Source organism: Cervus canadensis, chromosome 4 (assembly GCF_019320065.1).
Source record: "Cervus canadensis isolate Bull #8, Minnesota chromosome 4, ASM1932006v1, whole genome shotgun sequence".
Lineage (NCBI taxonomy): Eukaryota > Metazoa > Chordata > Mammalia > Artiodactyla > Cervidae > Cervus > Cervus canadensis.
In genome coordinates this window covers 68,692,011-68,712,002 of record NC_057389.1, presented here as the reverse complement: position 1 = coordinate 68,712,002, position 19,992 = coordinate 68,692,011, and the positions used below count along the sequence as shown (strand labels likewise).

The window sequence follows — 19,992 nt, the reverse complement described above, 5'->3', positions numbered from 1 at the left end:
CCTGGCTCCTGGAGGAGGACCATAGCCTGCCTTCCACCCTGGCAGGTGCTGCTCAAGGAAGGAAGAAAAGACAGCTGATAAGCTAATGGGTTTTATTATTCAATCCTCACAACCTGCTGTGAAGGTAAGGTAGGAAAAATCTATCATAACCTCATTTGACAGAGAAGTAAACTGAGGCCCAGAGAGGAGATGAAGTTACTTGTTCAAGGTTATAGAACTTGGTCTTCTAACCCTGCTGCTTTGGCTTCAGTGGGGGAGGAGGAGGAGAAAGTGGTGGGCTGAAGGAGTCCCCTATGCCCAGGCCTGAGACAGGAGTGAGAGGCACTTACCTTGGGCCCTGGGGGTCCACTTGGGCCCTGGAACAAGAGAAGAAGGGGTGTTAGACATCATCCCAGAGGCTGCACCTGGGTTGTCTTCCTTAACATCCTTGTTTTATAAAGGGTGACATCAAGTCCCAGAGGGTGGCAGAGCTGTCTCTGGAACCCAGCTGAGCCACCTGTTCGTATCTTGGACAGAAATCTGCATTAGACCCCAAGCCGTGATGAGTGGACTGCAGGCTCTCTCCCAGGGGTGTGGGGTTGTGAGAATTTTGCTGGGGTTGGGGTCCTGGCCCATCTGCTCCCCAGTGGTGGGGGGGGCAGGAGCCCAGGTTGCATGCTGGGCTGCATGCCCAGTCCCGCTGTGGGTGTGCAGGGGAGAGGAGCTTCCGGGCCTTGAACCACGGTCCTGCCTGTCCAGGCCTCTGAAATGCCCTGGATACTGACCGTTGCACCATCTTGTCCAGCTTCTCCTTTGGGACCCTGAGGAGGCATAAGAGAAGAGCACTGAGGTGGCGTGGGGTGGGGGTGTCACAGTTGCCTGAGCCTGCATCTCCTGCCAGACCCTGGGCTGGGGCTGCAAGTACATTCTCTCATGCAAGTACATTTTCGTCCTCACCAAACCTCTGAAAAGTGGGTGTCACTGTCCTCACCTCACAGATGAGAAAGCTGAGGCCCAGGGAGTTATGTGCCCAGCACGACAAGGAATCGGTGAGCCCGTTGAGTAGTTGCCCTGATAGGGAACCCTGGAGGCAGTCTAGGGGAGGTGCCAGCTCTGCACTGGAGGGGAAGCATGGTCCAACCTGAGCCCCTGGGGGAAGGAAAGGGGGCGGCACAATGGGGTCTGACCCCGCTGTTTGGGTTAGGACTAAGGGAGGACAACAGTGGCTTCATACTAGGGAGAAAGACAGAGAGAGATGGAAAGAAAAGAGAGAGAGAGGGAGAAGAGGTTGGTAGAGAGCTGCAGAGACAGGATCTCAGGGTCAGGATTGGGACTGAGATTATAACCAAGGTCAGAATCTATGTGCAGTTAGAGAGTGGGGTTAAGAGTTGGATCAGAGTCTGTAGGCGTGAGTTAGGGTTTGGATAACAGTCTGAACTGGGGGTGTGGATCTGGATTTGGAAATGAGTTTGGGGTCAGACCTGGGTTTGATTCCTGGGTTGGGAAGATCTCCTGGAGAAGGAAATGGCAACCCACTCCAGTATTCTTGGCTGGGAAATCCCATGGACAGAGGAGAGGAGCCTAGAGGGCTACAGTCCATGGGGTCACAAAGAATCTGACATGACTGAGCAACTAACACTTTCTCTTTCACTTGGGATCAAGGCCTACGTTGGGGTCAAGGACCTGGCTTGTGTTAGATTAACGTGTGATTGGAGTAGGAGTCTGGGCTGGGGCTGGGGACAGGATAGGGTGGGGGTTGGTTCTGGGATCAGGGTTGGGAGGTTTGGTAACCACATCCCGTGTGGTCCAGCTCCACGCTCGCTCTTACCACTGGGCCTGGTGCTCCCCTGGGGCCATCTTTCCCAGTGTCGCCAGGAGGGCCCCGGGCCCCAGGCGGTCCTGGGGGCCCTGGAGGCCCAGCAGCTCCATCTTGCCCAGGATCTCCCTGAAAGAGATGGGGCCAGCATGACTCTGAGGGTGGGCGGAGGGAGTTCTGGCCTCCAGAGAGAGGAGAGAGAGAGGCCTCCTCATAGGGGCGGCCAGATGCCTTCGCCTTCCCAGCGTGTGGCCAGCTTGGAGGGAAGGGCCTTGTTACTGGGCCTCTTGCTACTTCTTGGTATACAAAGGGACAGGACAGGTCCCTTGGTATATAAAGGGACATGACCTACACCTCTGCATAAGAGGCCAATAGGATCTCGTACCCTCCACGGTATGCATCATTGCTCCAGCTGTCAGTGCCTGAAGCCCAGCTATGGAGTTTAGGTGAGAGATGAGACATATCAGGTGTGGGACAAAACACATGTGCCCAAACAGCTCCCTTCCTCTTGGAAGGGAGGGGACTGTTTGCCTCCTGAAAGACCTTCCTGGTCGCTCAGCTCCTGCTTTATTAAGTGCTAGAGGCACACTCTCGGGCATTGGTCCCAGAGAAACACTGAAAATATTGAAAATTAGAAACATGTCCACACAAAAACCCATACGTGAACGTTCACAGCAGCTTTATTCACAATAGCGCCTCACGAGAAACAATCCAGATGTCCTTCAATGGTTAATGGTTAACCAGCTGGGGTCCATCCATATCACGGAACACTGCTCAGCAATAAATAAAAAGAACCAGAGCACTGACACACGCAACAGCATGGATGCGTCTCAGGAGATTCATGCGGAGTGAAAAAAGCCAGCCTTAAAGATGGCTACTAGATGACTGCATCTACGCGAGACTCTTGGAATGCAAATTTATGGAGACGGAGCACCGATCAGCAGTTGCCAGGGGTTAGGGATGGGGGCTGGAAAGGAGATAATTACAGCTATGGATGGAGAGCAGGAAGGCTTTTGGTGTGGTGGTTGCACAAATCTCAAGAGTGATAAAATTGCATGGAAATACACAGATGCACAAATAAGTAAAATGGGTGAAATTGGAATAAGGTTGGTGTATTACATCTATGTCAGTTTCCTGGTCATGGGATTGTACTATAGCAATGTAAGATGTCACCATTGAGGGAAGCTGGATGATGGGTACAGGGGGTATTATTTATTACAACTGCATGTGAATCTATAATTATCTTAAAAAAACAAAAAAGCGACAAAGGGCCACACCATGTCTCTCTCGCAGCACCCAATCTCTGACTCTCGGCTATGTTAGTAACGGGTTAGACCTCAGGCAGCCAGAGCCCTCACCTTGTGGCAGGTCCCCGCGAGGAGGAGACTGCAGAGCCCCTGGCACTTTCTGCCGCTCTTGGGGGCGCCTGCCCAGTACTGGCTCAGGGCACAGTAATGGGGCATCCCTGGCTCACAGCGCCAACAACTCCCAACCCACCTCTTGCCAAGAAAGGAAGAAGGCTTTTGTAGATCCGGCCCCTGCTGCGTGTCCAGCGCCGAGGGGTGAGGTTGTCTCACCCAACCCTGTGACCACCTGGCCAGGGCACTGCTACTTTTTTAACAGATGAGGAAGCCAGGGGTCAGAGAATGTAATAATTTACCCAGGGTTACAGAGTTAGGAAAGGGAGTGTCTCTTCTGGCCACTGAGGCGAGAGTCTCTTTTAGACAGTTTTTTTCAATCTGTGGACCCCACGATATGAGAAAATTTGCCTCTCTAGACCAGAGCACATATGACATAGCTCACTTGTCTTCCCAATTAAAAAATTAACTGAAGTTCTCAATGTCCACCACACAGATCTTCTGACCAGTCTGAGTTAGCCAGGGTCCTCACCAAGAGAATAGAACTCCAGCCAAAAGACAACAGAGTTTGAAAATGTTACCCAATGAGAGGGGCAGTGGTGGTGGGTGATTCCTGTCTCATTTTACCCTGTGTTAGGGATCAGTTGCTAAACAATTCAAAGGCTCAGGGTGGGAACCATTGATCTGGACTCTCCTTATCAAGGCAGAAAATGAATGTCGACACTCGAGCATGTTCTAGAGGGTGTTTAACTTGTGAGGTACTTGGAATGAGGCTGGACACCCTTCTCCCCCCAGGATCGGATGGCTGAGGTCTCCCCCTAGGAACGCGGGATGAGTCGAGGGGAGCGTGCACATCAGCAGCCCAGACTCGGCCAGTCTACCTTGAGGATGCGGCGACCGTACACGTGATGGTCTCTACTTATAAAGTCCGGACTGAGCCTCGGGAAGACCATCTAGTCAGCAAACAGGTGTTTGATGAGAAAGGCAGGAGGGTGATTTGGAAACCACCAGGCTATTTCTGGAGGCAAAACCACTTAACCCAGCCTGGAGAGAGGAAGGGCATTGGAAGTGACGGTCCACAGTGAGAGGGTTACAGGCAGGAAGGCCAGGGGTCTCCAAATGGAGGAAATAGGCTGCAAGTGTCAGACATTTTTTATCTTTCTCTTAAGCGTCAGGAGGAAACAAACAAGTGTCAGATTTTTTTCCTTCTCTATACAAATTTAAAAAGAGGTTTCTCTTAAAATTTTGTGTTGCGATGATGACACCTGGCTCCACCTGAACTTAACTTTTCTCAAACCTTGAGCTAACCGAGGTGTTTTTCTAATGGACATGTTTGTCTTCAGCTATGTTAATGAACTATGTATTTACCCTAGGCTCTGTCTTTCTTCAAGTTGGTTCTGCTTAAGACTGAGAACCAATAAGGGCTCAACAAACCTGTTTTACTCATACATTGTTCTAATCTGTGTTAATGAAACTATATATTTACTTGGAAACTTCCCTTTCTTCAAGATTCATGTCAGTCCTCTTATGGTCTGGGATGACTCACCTGGTGCCAATGTTATCTCAAAATGCATGTTGTAGCTGAGGGGCCTGGTGCCATTCTGAGTTTTGAGACACCTCCTTTCTCTAATTAACAGCTCGCTGATAGGGATATAACATACTGCTAAAGGCTAGCAGGGGGGCACTCTTTCTGCCCCCTTCTGATGTCTATGTCAGAAGCTTTCTCTATCACTTTTATAGTTTAATAAAACTTTATTACACAAAAGCTCTGAGTGATCAAGCCCCTTCACTGGCCCCCGATTGAATTCTTCTCCTCCAGAGGCCAAGAACCCCTGCATCTTTCATGGTTCAGCAACAACCTTTTAAGAGTCTCCAAAGAGGGCTGCTATGCTTGATCCCATCCCTCGGGTTCTTCTGCAAAGGGACCTCGCCCTCCCCTAAGAGCTGGAGTCCATTTCTTCACCCTCTTGACTTGGATGGGTCCTGTCACTTCTGTGACCAACAGAAAGCTGTGGACACGATGCCGTGTCCCTTCTGGAGGTGGCTCTTAACTGGCCTCCCGCCTCTTGGAATGCTGCTCTTGGGACGGCCCTTCTCCCACCAGGCTGGGAGAGGCCTGAGCCACACAGAGATCCATGAGCGGGCATCTCCGGCTGAGCTCCCCACCAATAGCCACATGAATTGCCAAGACATGTTTTGTGGAGTCCATGGAGCCCATCCAGCGGGAGTCCTCACTCTGCTTCAGACTCTGTTGAGGAGACCCCTGGTTTGGCAGGAGGCACTTCTGGGTACCCGGGCCCAGGGGGCATGGAGGGCTAGAGGAGACTCTGATCTACTGTTCCCACTTAGCTGGGTACCCACTTTCCTGATTGCCATGAACCTTCATTTCAGGGGCTTGGGATATAGGACGTCACCCCCACTCACAGTGGGAGAAACTGAGTCTCAGAGGAGGAGGTGATTCACTTCATGTCACTCGGCTGGTAAGCGACAGAATTGAACTCTGGGCTCAGGGCATCTGGCTCCAACCACAGCCTTCCCTCTTCCTGGGTGCAGGCTGCTCTCAGGAAGATCAGTCTCTAGTCTGGGCCCGGTGCCAGCCCCACTTTCTGCCTATCTATGGTGATAAGGGTGACCAGGATGTCTGCTTGTCTGTGCAGAGAATGGAAGCTTTGGCCAAATCAAGGTGCTTCGGGCTTCTACCCGATGGCTGCTTAAATAAAAACAGGCAGCAAGATAGATCACGGGTGGGGAGGGGGCTGTCACTCACTTCTTTCTGTGATAAGCAAAGGGACCCAGAAGAAACACTTATTATGATATAAAACAAACCACGTGGGGCCAGGGGAGGGTCTTGCTTGGTTCTTACCTGGGGGCCAAAGTCTCCTGGTGCACCCTAGGAACAAAAAACAGGATGATACATCACCACTACTTCTGTTACTTCTACACATGTGTGGAGGATCTGCTCTGTGCTCAGTGATTCACATACATGGTCTCACTCCAATTCCAACAAATATAACAGACATGCTCTATGTTATCTCCATTTCCATTGAGGAAACTGAGGCACAGAAAGGCTAAGTAACTTGCCCAAGGTCACACAGCTAGCAGAGCCGGGGCTTGGAGTGAGGCGGTCCTCTATCTATTGCCAGCCTCTGGACACAGCGGAATAGAACCCTCGAACTTCCAGATAATGATGGATGATAACTGATTCACCGCTTGAAGTCACCAAGCTTTGGAGCAGTGTGCTATGTAGCGGTAGATGCCAAGACAACAATTTCTCTCTGATTTCAAGAGAGAGGTCTCCCTGCCTTCCTCATTTCTACGACTCAGTGGCATTAGCCAGAACTGGCATGAAGGTAACCACTCCACCTACCAGCTGGTGCCTATTCTTTGTTCATCTACAAAGAACACTTAGTCTGTTACCTTGCGTAGTCTTCTGCATGAGAAGTTGGTTTTAATTTACAGATGGAGTAACTTGCCAAAGATGACACAGTTGCAGTGGAGCTGGAATGCACACCTGAGGCTCCAAACACCAGATCCTGTGCCTTGCTCAGCCCCGATGGTGGATGGGAACCCTGGCTATTCTGACCCACACAGGGCATATGGCAGTGGGCGTTGTGGGTGGCGCAGCACAGCCTGGCCCTGTCCTGCTTAAGAAGTGTCTGTTCGTTCTACCACACCCAGGGCTGTTCTGGCTCCTGACTCCACTGTGGGACACACAGGTCTCTCCTCTCTCTTGCTCCCCTACAAGGCACCTGGAGTCCCAGCCCTCCAGGAGTCTGACTGTGACATTTAGTGCCCAAATGCCAGGGAAGTCCTTCTCACAAAGGGCTACAAATATCCTGGGGCTAGCTCTCTATCATTTGTTTTCCTGGGAGGTGTTCTCCCCACAAAGAATGCCATCAACAGTGTTCAATTCCCTGGGCTTTTCTGGTACCTTCCTCTTTTCAGGTTTGATAATTTTGGAAACCCGTCATTTTGGACAGACTATGCTTTGACTTTTGTTACACTCTGGTGCCAGAAGAACTCAGATTCAACCCTCCAGGTACTTTAACTTGTCACATGTAAGCCTTGTAACCATTTTAGGAGGTAGGCACCACTAACCCCACTTCACAGATGAAGAAACTGAGGCTCCGGGAGGGGATGTGCCTTGCCCAAGATCACACCCTGGGACTGGGGTTTGAAGGCAGGTTTCTGGCCTCCTTTTTCAGCCTACCACATCTGGACAGCCTCCAGCATCACTTACCTTTTCCCCTTTGGGGCCTGGAAGTCCCTGGAGAAGGGAGACAGAGAAAGAACATGGGTGAGTAAAGAGGACTAGGCTGACCCCCTTCTGGTTTCCCTGAGGCTCTGAGGGCAGAAAGGCCTGTGAGGCTGAGCAGAGCTGTGAGTGGCTGAGTGAAAAGACATGGGAACCTATCAGCCTTGAGCTGCCCGTGCTGGCCCCAAGGAAGCTCTGCACCTCAGTCCTCACCATGAGGAAGACAGGGCACTGGGGCAGTCACTGGCGTCCTCTCTGAACGGGGGCAAATGTGCTAGTCACTCCCCCCAGAGAACAGAGCTCTCCCCGCTCAGCCCTTGCTGGGCCCAGACACCAGTGAGGAGTCACTGACTTCTGGGTCTGGAGGTGTGAGAAGCTGGAGGTGGCTCCTGGCAGGCCACAGTGGTTGCCATCACCCTCTGGCTGCAGGAAATATGTCTGTTTCAGTCTTGCCAAGTTATTAACACCAGGACTTCTAGGGAAGCGGGTCAGGTCACACACAAGGCACTGGCTGTGGGGCTCAGAGACCCTGAGGTGGGGGCTAGGCTGCAGTGGGGCCAGTTGGGCGTTCACACTCTAGGTCAGGGGCCTCGATCCCTGGGATGGATCACTCCATCCCAAATCATGTTCTCTTCAGCTAGTAATGGATTCGCCCATTCACTCTTTCAACAACTCATCTATCTAGGTACTGGGTTCTTTCCTCCCATCCTTCAATAATGCACCCAGCATCAGTCAGCTCTCCAATCATTTGTTAATCCATTCATTTTTCACTCAATTGTCTGCCCAACCATCATGCATGTATACATCCACAAACTCATCTACTCTTGCTTGCATCCAACTGTCTGTACAGTGTTTGATTCATCACCTCACTTGACTGTCCTTCCATCCACCCACTCATCCATCCACTCATCCGTCCATCTGTCCTTCCTTTCTTCCATCCATATCCAACTATTAATTTAATTAGGCTATCTGTGTGTATCTTATTTATTCTGCTAAGGGCGCCCATGGACCACCTCTGACCCAGGTGTGGAACACTCTTCAGTGTGGTGTCCGCCATCCAACTCCTGAGACTGTACGTGAGGGGATGCTATGTGCTGAGGGCCTACTGGGAGGGCAGGCATTTTGAGGGCTGACTGGACATCAGGGACAGTGTTGTTGACAGTTTTTTGCACTCCCAGCATCCCTATGGAGAGAGGTAATATGACTGTTTGACAAAAAAAGAAGCCTCAGGCTTGGGAGGTGAAAAGGCCTCCACAAGGTTGCAGTCAGTAGGGGGTGGGGCTGGATTTGAACTCAACTCTGACAGTCAAATGGCTTCTCTCCATGTTGAACCACATTCTCAGTGGCTCCTCCCTCTGGCGTCCATGGTCATTCCCAACCCCAGGGGCAGCCCCACCCCAGGACACCTACAACTGCCCTGTTATCACTTACAGGCTTTCCATCCAGACCCAGTGGCCCCTGGAAAACGAGAAAGAGAGACAGAGAGAGCACAGAGGTTATATCTCTTCTGTGTTTTATGACCCAGAGGCACTGAGTGACGAGAGACCAAAGCCTGCCCTGAGTTCATGGTCTTGGGTACATTTCGCACGGACTCTCTGGGTTTGTTGCCCAGAACCCCCTCCTCCGAAAACAGAGCCCATTTCTCCTTCAAAGCCACCCACCTCCATCACCCCACAGGATCTGGGCATGTGACCACATTCCCTCCGCCAGGCTGAGTGGCTCAGGAGTGAGTGTCACGCCTGAGACTCTGAATGGTGGAGCTTTAGCTTTGTGGTGTCTGCAGATGGCCAGTGCCCACTGCACAGAGGCCTCCACTACCTCCCCGTCACCTGTCTACACATCTGACAAAGCCTTGCTGAGCTCCGCCTCCTTGTGGGGGAACAGAGGAATCCAATGGGGGTGCCATGGACTGGGTCTGCCTGGTCTTGACCAGCCCTTGCCCGCGGGGTCTAGCTGTAAACAGTCAGTTTCCCCGGCTGGGTCTCCAGACTGCCCTGGCAGACAGTCATCCGCCAGTTCCCCAGGTGCGGCGACAATAGCTACCTCTTGGCGCCCTTGCTGAAGGGCCTCACTCCAGGAAGGAAATCAGGGCAGTTCTTAAAGCTGGTCCCCTAAGTGCTTCCGGCCACTCGCTTCACATTCAGTCAAGGGTCTGGATGTCAGGGCAATGGCCTGGGGGCAGCTGGGGTCCCAGGAGCAGGGGGAATGGGGCCATTTCAAGGGCCCAGGCCCTGGGGTCTCCTGGTGAGGTGCAATTTCAGTCCCTGCCATCTGCAGCTCGGCAGGAGCTGCACGAGCTGGCCTGTCTCCTCGGGCCAGCTCCTGCCCATCTTGACCTGGATCTGTATGAAAGGGCTCTTCTCTTCAGCAGTGCACTAAGAGTGGGCCTCGCCTGCATCTACCCACCATGGGCTCTGGCCCTCATAGGGCCATGTCCTTCTGGGCATCTCTACCTGAGACCCCTCACCCTGGCCTGGCTTCTCAGCTGCCATAACACAGAGGGCCCAGTCCCATCCTGGGTCTCTTCGGGGGCTATCAGTGGCCTCCATGCTCTGCCTGAATCGTAACAGAAGCCCTGTGTAAGGCAGGTGTTATCATTCCCATCTTACAGAGGAGGAAGCTGAGGCCCAGTGAGGGGAAGGCATTGCCCCAGGCCAGGCAGCCAGAAGAAGTGGGGACTGGTGCCCAGATGGCAGGGACTTCAATTCTGTGTGGACACAGAAGCCCATACTGCACTCAAGCCCTGGCAGTGGTCTCACCTGGCCTCTGGCCACTCTCTCCCCCTCTTGTCTGCCCTTGTATTCCTCTGTTCAAACCTCCCTTGCTCTATCCCATTGCCCATTGGATCTTGCCTGTCCCTGGACCCCCAGTCACCTTGTCCAGAGTGGTTGCCAGGGCAGACTCTGTGCCCAGGCCCTGAGTGTGTCTGTCCATCCTGCCGACCTGAGCCCAAACATAGTGCACCCGTTGCCCCTCTTTATTCTGCATGGTTTTAAAAAGTCATAATGCAGATGGAAATTAAAAAGAGATGAAGATGCAGCTTAGAACTAAGTAACATTCTTTCCTTTTCAAGATATAAGAAGGCGAGGATGTAGAGAAAAAGGAAGCCCTGTGTGTTATTGATGGGAGTAAATTGTGTAGCCACTAGGGAAAACAGTATGCAGGTTCCTTAAATAATAAAAAACAGAACCACCTTATGATCTGGCAATTCCACGTCAGGGTATTTATCCAAAAAAAATGAAAACAATAACTCAAAAAGATACCTGCACCTCCACTGCAGCATTTTTCACAATAATGAACAGAGGAACAACCTAAGTGTCCACTGATGGATAAATTGATAAGGAAGATGTGGTACACACACACAAACACACACACACACACACACACACACACACACACAGAAATACTATTCAACTATAAAAAGAATGAGAGGAGCTTGCCTTTTCAACAACATGGCTGGACTGTGAAATGCATTATGTTAGTGAAAAAGTCAGGCAGAAAAAGACAAATACCACATGATCTCATTTATGAGTGAGTGAGTGAGTGGAAGTCACTCAGTTGTGTCTGACTCTTTGCGAACCCATGGACTATAGTCGATGGAATTCTCCAGGCCATGATACTAGAATGGGTAGCCTTTCCCTTCTCTGGGGGATCTTCCCAACCCAGGAATTGAACTGGGGTCTCCTGCATTGCAGGCAGATTCTTTACCAACTGAGCTATGAGGGAAGCCCTCTTTTTATGTGTGGAGTCTAACACCAAACAACAACCCAAAAAACAAGCTTATAGATAGAACAGACTGACGGTTGCCAGAAGTAGGGGGGTGGGTGAAATGGAAGAAAGGGTCAAAAGGTACAACCTTCAAGTTACAAGATAAATAAGCTCTAGGAATGTAACATACAGCAATGATGACTCTAGTTAACAATACTGTATTGTATACTTGAAAGTTACTAAGAGGGTGGATCTCCAAAGTCTTCATCACAAGAAACAAAACAAAACAGAGACTAAGGTATAGCTTAGAACTAAATGAAGCTCTTTTCTTCAAATGCCAGGGGCAGAACACAGCAGACCTCACTGCTAAGTCACCAGCAGCAGCTGGTGACATGAGCGGGCCTTGGAACTAGATTGCATGATGAGTTCAAGACACTCCTGATAAAGGCCAGGACACAGAGCAGGGCTTGCTTTGGGACTTGACTCCATTTCCTTCACAGGATCTGCCCTTGCCACAGCTCTGGGAGACTGGTGCCATGTCCCTTCCTACAGATGAAGAAGCTGAACCAGTGGGATTGTCCAAGGGCTTGAAATAGGCCCTACTCTCTATGGAACGCTCTCTCTCTCCGGCAGCACAGGGTAGCAGGAGTGACAGATGGCTATCCAGGGAATCTGGGGAGAAGGCTCATAGGCTTTGCCTTCCTGCCAGGATTTCTGGTACCTCTGACTCCCTGAGTGAGGAGACTGTCCCTGGGGAAGGGCTCTCTGGACCCTCTTTCACTTTGAGCCTCTGCCAGGCCCTGTCCCAGTTGGCGTGAGGCATGCAGTGCCATGGTGCCCTGCTTTTCTAGAAATGCCTGCTACAGAAGGGAGCCTGGGGATGTTCCCTTGGCTTCGACCGCAGAGGGGAAAGCTCAGTGCCACCACCTGTCTCTGAGAGCATTCTGAAGGCCAGACCTCAGCAGCCCCTCCTAAGAGGGACCAGCGACCTCTTGCCTTCTAGGCAGGATGCTCCCCCCAGCCACCTCTAAGACTGTCCCAGTGGGTCACTGACAGTGCAGCCTTGGTTCCCAGCTTACTAGTTTGTGAGAAGCCCCCTACGTGGCAGAAAACCAAGTTTTCAATCTGGGGTCCTGCCTGTATTTGGGGTCACAGGGCCTTTGGCTCCTGGGACTTGATAGAGTTTGTAGTTTCAGAATAATGGCAGAGAGGGCACGAAGAGCAGCAACCTTGGAAATGCCCACGGTGAGGCTGAAGGAAAGTTTCGAGTTCCTCAGGGACTCAAAACTGGAGCTGTATGTGGAGAATCCCTTGGACAGAGGAGCCTGGCAGGCTACAGTTCATTGGGTCACAAAGTCGGACATGAGTGAAATGACGTAGCATGCACGTGGTTATATATGATGCCAAGAAGATTCCCTAGGCAAACATAGAATGGTGATGTGCAGATATTTAGAGACCAGAGGATGCTGGCCTGACTTCGGGGATGCAGCTGACCCACAGCCATGGCTTTGGTCTGTGGAGGTGGCTCTGGGCTCATCTCTGATGACACCAAGGCAGGAACGTTATGCCAAGGCCCTTGAATTCTCTGTCTGGGGAAATAGCTGGTGCTTGGAGAGGCTGCTCGGTGACCATGGGTCACTGGAAGTCACTGAGGGAACTCACAGAAGGGTGGGGTGGAGGAGGAAACAGCTTGGCTTTGGAGTCAGATGGACTTGCTCAGCTTTGGGGCATGATTCTGACCCCTCTTATCCTGGGAGAGGCTGCGGCCTGGGCTGTGACCCTTAGAGGATGGGCCCTGCCCACAGTCACCCTAATACTGCTTTTACCAAACTGGTGTCCATGGAACACTGGTGTCTTGCAGGGTTTGCCTGGTGGTAAGGAATTCTATGGTCAAGTAAGGAGTTGTTGGTGAGTTACCAAGTTGTGTCCAACTCTTTGAGACTCCAGGGACTGCAGCACTCCAGGCTTCCCTGTCCCTCACTGTCTCTTGGAGTTTGTCTAAGTTCATGTCCATTGAACCGGTGATGCCATCCAACCATCTCATCCTCTGTGGCCCTCTTCTCCTGTCTTCAATCTTTTCCAGCATCAGGGTCTTTTCCAATGAGTCAACTGTTTGCTTCAGGTGGCCAAAGTATTGGAGCTTCAGTTTCAGCATCAGTCCTTCCAAAGAGTATTCAGAGTTGATTTCCTTTAAGATTGACTGGTTTGATCTCCTTACTTTCCAAGGGACTCTTAAGAGTCTTCTCCATAGAAGACTTTTTTGAACCATAGTTAGAAAGCATCAATTCTTCAGCGTTCTGCCTTCTTTACTGTCCAACTCTCGTATTTGTACACAACTACTGGAAAGACCATAGCCTTGAATATACGGACCTTTGTTGGTAAAGTGATTTCTTTGCTTTTTTAATACACTGTCTAGGTTTGTCATAGCTATCCTGCCAAGAAGCAATCGTTTTCTAACTTCATGACTGCAGTCACCATCTGCAGTGAAGTAAGGAGTTATACCCTGTGAAATAGGTTTCTTTCCTGCAAGACTTGTCTGAGCCATCATTCTGCTTGTGGGTCTCCCAGAAGGCAATGTTCCCAGCCTCACTGGATCCCTTGTTTCAGGGCCTGGCTGGATCTGTGCAAAGCAACTCTGATGGCAGTCTGTGTGGATGAACCTGGTGTTTCCATGAGTTGGAGGGAGGTCCAAGCCTGGCCCTGAGTGCTCTGTGAGGAGGTAAACATTCTGGGGAAGGGTAGATCTAGTAGGTGGGCTGGACCAAGGTTGGACCAAGTCCAGGCTGAGTGCCCCAGCTGCTGACAAGCTGATTTTGAGCAGGAGGGGAATGTACTGGGAAGCCAGGCCATCTGGAAGAGCAGAGCCCCAGATGGGGTGGTGGCAGGACCTTGGTGGCAGGGGGTCTTATCCTATCCAGACAGCCCTCCCTTCCCCGACTATCGGCAGTTCCGGCTGCTTCTCTCCCTGCATCTCCCACCAGAAGAGCCGAAGGAATGACACTGGGCAGCCGACAGAGTGAAGGCAGGACTTGGGCCTTCCCTGGGTTCAGATCCCCTCTCTGAGCCTCAGCTTCCACAGAACGGGTGATCCTGAGGGTCAGATGCCACAGCACTGTGCCTGGAGGTGCTCAGTCCCTGCTGGCTCCTTCCCCTGCCTGATCAAAGCCGTGGAATTCACCAGAGGTTTTCAACTCTTTCTGCCCTCCATGAAGCTAGACAGCTGTTTACAAGCCTGGGTTATGCTTTAAATCATTCCTCCCTGGTGCAGATCAGCTGAGCTCCAGGGCGATCCTGGATGTGTAGAAGCAAACAGAAACTTGTGCTGTGCTGAATCTCGGGCCAGGAGGACAGAGCCCCTGTGCTGGCCCATCCCCTTGCCTCGCTCAACAACCTGAGCAGCCTGGAACCTCAGTTTCCTTATCTGTAAAATGGAGGTCACGCTGTTCTCTTAAATGACAAGTTCAACATGGGTCCCAAGATAGTCTCCTTGGTCTCCTCTTTCAGATCAACCCAAGTTGTGAGACCTATAGGCAAGCAGACATGGAGTGGAGCCTGCACTGGCCCTGGGGTGGGCAGTGCTGGGGAGGGACATTTGTGTGGCTTCCGAGTGGCTGGCAGTGAGATGCAGGCTGTGCCACTGCTGACATCTCTTACCTTTGGGGGTTTGCTCCTGCCCTCATCCCTTGGGTATTTCCTAAGCAGGGTTCCATGGAGCCATCTTTCAAAAAAAATACTAGCAAGTATGGCAAAAGAGAGGAGGTTTCTTGGTGAAGTAAGTTTGGGCCATGGAGTATGCCAACTCTATCACTGGAGCTTCTCAATGTGGCCAGGGAACAAAGCCTTGGAGGGACCCCGAGGCAAAGAAATTGTGCAGACTGTTTCCTCTGTGTGAGGCTGGCTCTGTTCCTCCCTGTTAGCTGTGGCTCAGGCCTCCCAACTGGCCAGAGTATCTGTTGTACGGAATTGAATCAATACACTGGCTGTGTTTAGACGGAGACAGGAGTAAATGCTCAGACCAGCCGGAGCTGGGTGACTATCTTGCTTTCTGGTTGTAATTAATGCTGACAGCTCCTGTCGGGGAATGGAGGCCCCCCAAATGCACCAGAACAGGGCCCCTGGATGGGGGGCTTACCAGGATTATCAGTCCAGAGTCCAGTAATTATGGCCCAGATGTTGACAATTCATCAAATTACAAGGCTGTTGGGGCCCAGAGTCCCAGCCTGGGACGCATGCTTTCCTGTGCAAAGGCTCTCTCATTAGGGCTGTCCAGTGGGCAAGGCGGTGGATGGGCAGCGCCCTCGGGCAGGTCAGCACCATGTGGTTCTGATTTCTCAGGTCAGGCTGTTTGCATACACACGGGCCACAGCACGACTGTCCGGGCTTAGCGATTTCCCAGACTTGAATTCCACTGTAGGGTAAGGGAAGAAAGGACCCCCATTCTTACATCCAGGCTGGCTGCAGCTTGTGTCTTGGTGGTGGCATGTGGCTTCTTCTGGGGAACCCCTTCCTGGGACCTCGGGCCCTTTGTAAAGTGGTCTCTGCAGTCACCTACTACACCTAACTCAGAGTGAGCTGTGGGGACTCCAGCTGTGTGGGGACCTCGGAGCCTGTCAAGGTCGGAGCCCTGCCCTTCACTTGCTCCTTGGCCCTCCCATGCTGCCCCCTCTCACTCCTTGTCTGGGCAAGGGAGGGTAGGGCTGGCCTGGAGCCAGGTTTGGTTTAGTCCATGCAGTTAAAAAAAAAAAGTAAAACATAACCAAATTAGTTGCAACATTTCACATAAATATCTGGAGTGTGGACTTTTACTGAAAACCTGAAGACCTGGCACCCTGGGTTCACTTGTGCCTGGCAGTGGCTGCTGGGTCCAGGGCAGTTCCCAGTGCCTCACCACTGGCCTACTGTCCTGCTGAAGTGACCTGCCAGCTCTGTAGGGGCATCTGGCTTTGTGACCCTTGGCCTAGAAAACCCATTGGTCCCTTTAGCTCTGTGATTCTGTGAGGCCGGAAAGCCAGCTGGCTTCTATTTTGGGGAGAAGACATGATCAGTGAACACGCTGTGTGCCCTGGAAGCAATTACATGTATGTCCATTACACATCAGGGCTAGAAGAAGGGGTGCTATGCCTTTGAACAGATCCCAAAATACCTGCCTAAATTACACATTTGCCTGTTACATCATTACCCTGTCAGATATCAGGAAAAATTGTTTCAGGGTGGGGTGAAGGGGAGTGACAGACCTGACTCCCACTGGGTAGGGAAGGATGGAAGCTGGATCAGTGAACTGAGCTTATCTGCTGAGAGCTGCCTCTAGCCTGGTGTTTCCAGCTCAGGCACGTGGGGCTGGTCTGATGGAAGGCAGTGGGGATGGCAGGCCAGCTGAGGCACCCATTTGGTGGTGCGATGAAGACCTAGCAGAGGGGGTGAAGATCAGAGGGTGATGGTCCCAGTGTGGCTGAAACTATACGATGGGTAGTGGCCTGCCTAGAACAGCACAGCTCAGCTGGCAGGTCTGAGACACAGCATCTCCAGGACACCAGGGGACAAGAGTGACTGACAGTGCTCACAGCAGACGCTGAGGCTGCAGGGACCCCAACAGCCTAGGCTACACACCTGATCTGCCCTGTTGCCCTGAGCCGTAGTCTGCAGGGCCACTTGCCTGCTTCCTCCCATCCTCACTCATGTTTGAACCCCCAGCCTCTCTGAAACCTTGGGCTTTGAGGTAAGCCCTACTTGAACCCTCAGCCTCTCTGAGACCTTGGGCTTTGAGGTAAGCCCTCCCTGGTTTCCATGGGTTACACAGTTGTCACCCACTGTTGATTGGGCTTCCCTGGTGGCCCAGATGGTAAAGAGTCTGCCTGCAATGCAAGAGACCTGGGTTTGATCCCTGGGTTGGGAAGATTTCCTGAGAAGGGCATGGCAACCCATCCAGTATTCTTGCTTGGAGAATTCCATAGACATAGGAGCCTGGTGGGATACAGTCCATGGGGTTGCAAAGAGTCACAAGAATTAACAAGTTGGTTGGAATCCTTAAGAATCCAAAGATTTCATATAAAAACCTGTACTTCCAGCTTCTCTTGAAATGTTAGAAGATGTGGTAATGATCAACCTGCTTGGGCTGAGCTACATGACCCCCTTAGATGGGGCATGTGTCCTCCCAGTTCAGTCAAGGCCCACTGTTCCCTCCACTCCCTTGTACCCAGCCGGTCTCCCCTATTTTGTCACCTGGCTGGCCCCTGGAATGCACCAATGAGCTTGCAAGCTTGTAAGCTTGCAATTCTAGCTCTGAACTGTCTCTCCGAACCACGTATATGTCCAGTCCTCCACTTACCCTGCCTAGGACTTGGCCTCTCTCCTGGAACGGTCTCCACCAGCCTCCCTGCCTCCTATCCCCAGTGCCCATTCTTCCTACAGTGAAGCAGCGGGGAGTCATCCCCATTGTTCTGCTTTTACCCTGCAGGCCTTGGAGTGAGCTGCTTAACTTCCCTGGAGCTTGTTTCCTCTTCTGTAAAGTAGGTGTGGTGTGGATGGAATGATTTCCTATAGGTGACAGTGTCCAGACTAGAGCTGGGCACCCAGGGGGTTGAACGAGTGTGACTGTAATGTGCTGGGCCAGTTTCAGTGTACAAATCCAGGAAATGGGGCAGAGCTAAAAGACACACACACACCTTTGCCTTCTCACCTGGAAGTCATTGACCCTAAGCATAGCCCTGTTGGGCAGGTACCGTTAGTACCTCCATTCTGCCGATGAAGAAACTGAAGCTTGGTGAGGCCAGGCATAGCCAGTTTGGCCTGGGACCCAAGCCTGAATTTCCTGCTTAAACCCTGTATGCTTCCCACCTCACCATCTCTCTGGCTGCACGTGGTATGGCCTCACCCCCACCCTCAGGGCAGAGCTGCAGCTCCCCTTGCCCTGACATTCAAGGACCCCCTGTCTGCCCCCACGATCCTCCTTCCAGACCCACATGCCACCTCTGAGAAGTCTCCTCTCCTTTTCCTCAGTCCACACAGTTCCTCAGTAACTGACCCACTGCACTGTCTTCCCGCCACCTCCCCTCCCCACTGTGACTCCCCCTGAGGATCCAGTGCCCACCAGAGGCCTGCCTCTGAAGGGTGTCTGTGACTATTTGAAGGGCTCCCTTCTCCAGATGGGCTTGCTCCATCCTGTCCCACCGAGTTTGGGCCTGAGTAGCCCAAAAAGGCTTCCCAGGTGGTACTAGTGGTAAAGAACCTGCCCACCAATGCAGAAGATCTAAGAGATGTGGGTTCGATCTCTGGGTCGGGAAGATCCCCCTGAAGGAGGAAATGGCAACCCACTCCAGTGTTCTTGCCTGGAGAATCCCACGGACAGAGGAGTCTCACGGGCTACTTTGTAAAGAGTCGGACACGACTGAAGCGACTTAGCACTCACATGAGTAGAAGGACCTGCCTTTGTAGGGAGATGACCCACTGGGGCCAATCTCTCCCTAGAAGCCCCTCCTGAAGGGTGGTTATATAGCACAGGCTTGCATACCTCCAGTGACAAGGAACTCACTGCTTCCTGGGCAACCTGATGGATTTGCAAGGTTTCTGTTAAGCCTGGACCTTCCCAGGTTGGATGCTATTGCAAGTTCTCTCCACCTTGTGCCCCCTTTACGGAGGCAACCGACTTGTCAATGAAGCTGAGTGCTCCAGGCCTGCTGGCCTTGACCCTCCTCTCCTGTTCCCTCCCAGCCTGGCCTGTCTTGGGTGCACCCTCTCCCTGGACATTATCCTTGAAGATCCCATCTGTCAGCCCCTCCTTGGCTTTCCAAACTCGGCTCACACCTCTCTTCCTGCCCTGACCCCCACCACGCCCGGTCTGGGTCACAGACACTTGTAGCAACCTGCACCTTCTCAGCCCTGACGTTTGATTCTCTCTCCCACTCAATCCCAGCCTCCATGAGGGGAGGGGCCCTGGATGTATGTCTCACTAGTTGTATCCCAAATATCAAACAAAGTGAGGACACAATAATTATTTGTTGAGTGAACCAATTGCCAAGTGAATTCTTCTATAAAGTTCCCTACTGGCACCAGTGCTTGGCCTGGGAGCACCAGAGGGCGCTCCTGACCTGTCAAAGGCTGTCATGGGCACCAGCTGACGCCTGCCCTTCTGGGCCACATCTTGGGGGCTGGGGACACTGGCTTGGGAGGGGCTCCTTCAGCCTCAAGGGCTCCCCCTGCTGGGGCCGGTGATCACTGTGGTTGCAGGAACTGGCACTCACTGAACCCAATTTGTATGTCCAGTGCTAGGGCTCTCATGGGGTGAGTTAACTGGCTCCCCAAATGCCTGAAGAGGGGTCACATGGTCTGTGGAGCCCCAAAGCCCACTCTCTCTCCACTGCATGGGCAGGACAGAGGGCCAGTCCTTGATTTCAGGAGGATACTGTGTGGACCAGCTTCATACTCCAAATAACTGCTTTCTTTCAAGTCTACTTACTTGGAAGACCTGAGTTTGCCCCAGTGACCTAGTGCAGGTCTGTGAACATGCTCTTCCCGGCAATGGGGTGAGCGTGCCTCGCTGCCTGGGGGGAAAGGGGGTCAGAGACCAGCCTGGAGGGCATCACTCTGCAAAGGTGCTGCAAAGAGCCGGACAAATCTCTGCTGGCCTCCCATGGGCTGCCCCTGCCTAATCCCAGAACTAGACAAGATGGGAAGATGGTACCTCCCCTGGAGGTTTGTAATAGTAGCAGAGGGCTCCTGGGCCACTGCTGGGAAGACGCAAAATGCTTCCCAGTAAGTAGGGCTTCTAGAGACCAGGGGCAGGAGCAGCAGCTCAACCCTCTGTTCTTTTGGTTGCTCCACATGTGATACTTGAGGGACATGGGCCCAAGGCAAGGAGCCCAGGTCCAGGAGCGCCTGTA

The 19,992-nt window shown here is 52.2% G+C and overlaps 1 protein-coding gene across 2 annotated transcripts in view; it reads right to left on the bottom strand.

Annotated features, from left to right (window-relative positions):
• The window catches only part of COL23A1 (collagen type XXIII alpha 1 chain), a 376,188-nt gene that overhangs the window by 17,240 nt on the left and 338,956 nt on the right, over positions 1-19,992 (bottom strand). For both annotated transcript variants that reach the window (XM_043465726.1, XM_043465727.1), the window contains exons 6-11: positions 8,840-8,866; positions 7,394-7,420; positions 6,017-6,043; positions 1,808-1,924; positions 765-800; positions 330-356 (exon numbers count right to left, since the gene is read on the bottom strand). In XM_043465726.1, coding sequence (XP_043321661.1) covers positions 330-356; positions 765-800; positions 1,808-1,924; positions 6,017-6,043; positions 7,394-7,420; positions 8,840-8,866 — 261 coding nt within the window. The remainder of the gene's footprint in view (positions 1-329; positions 357-764; positions 801-1,807; positions 1,925-6,016; positions 6,044-7,393; positions 7,421-8,839; positions 8,867-19,992) is intronic.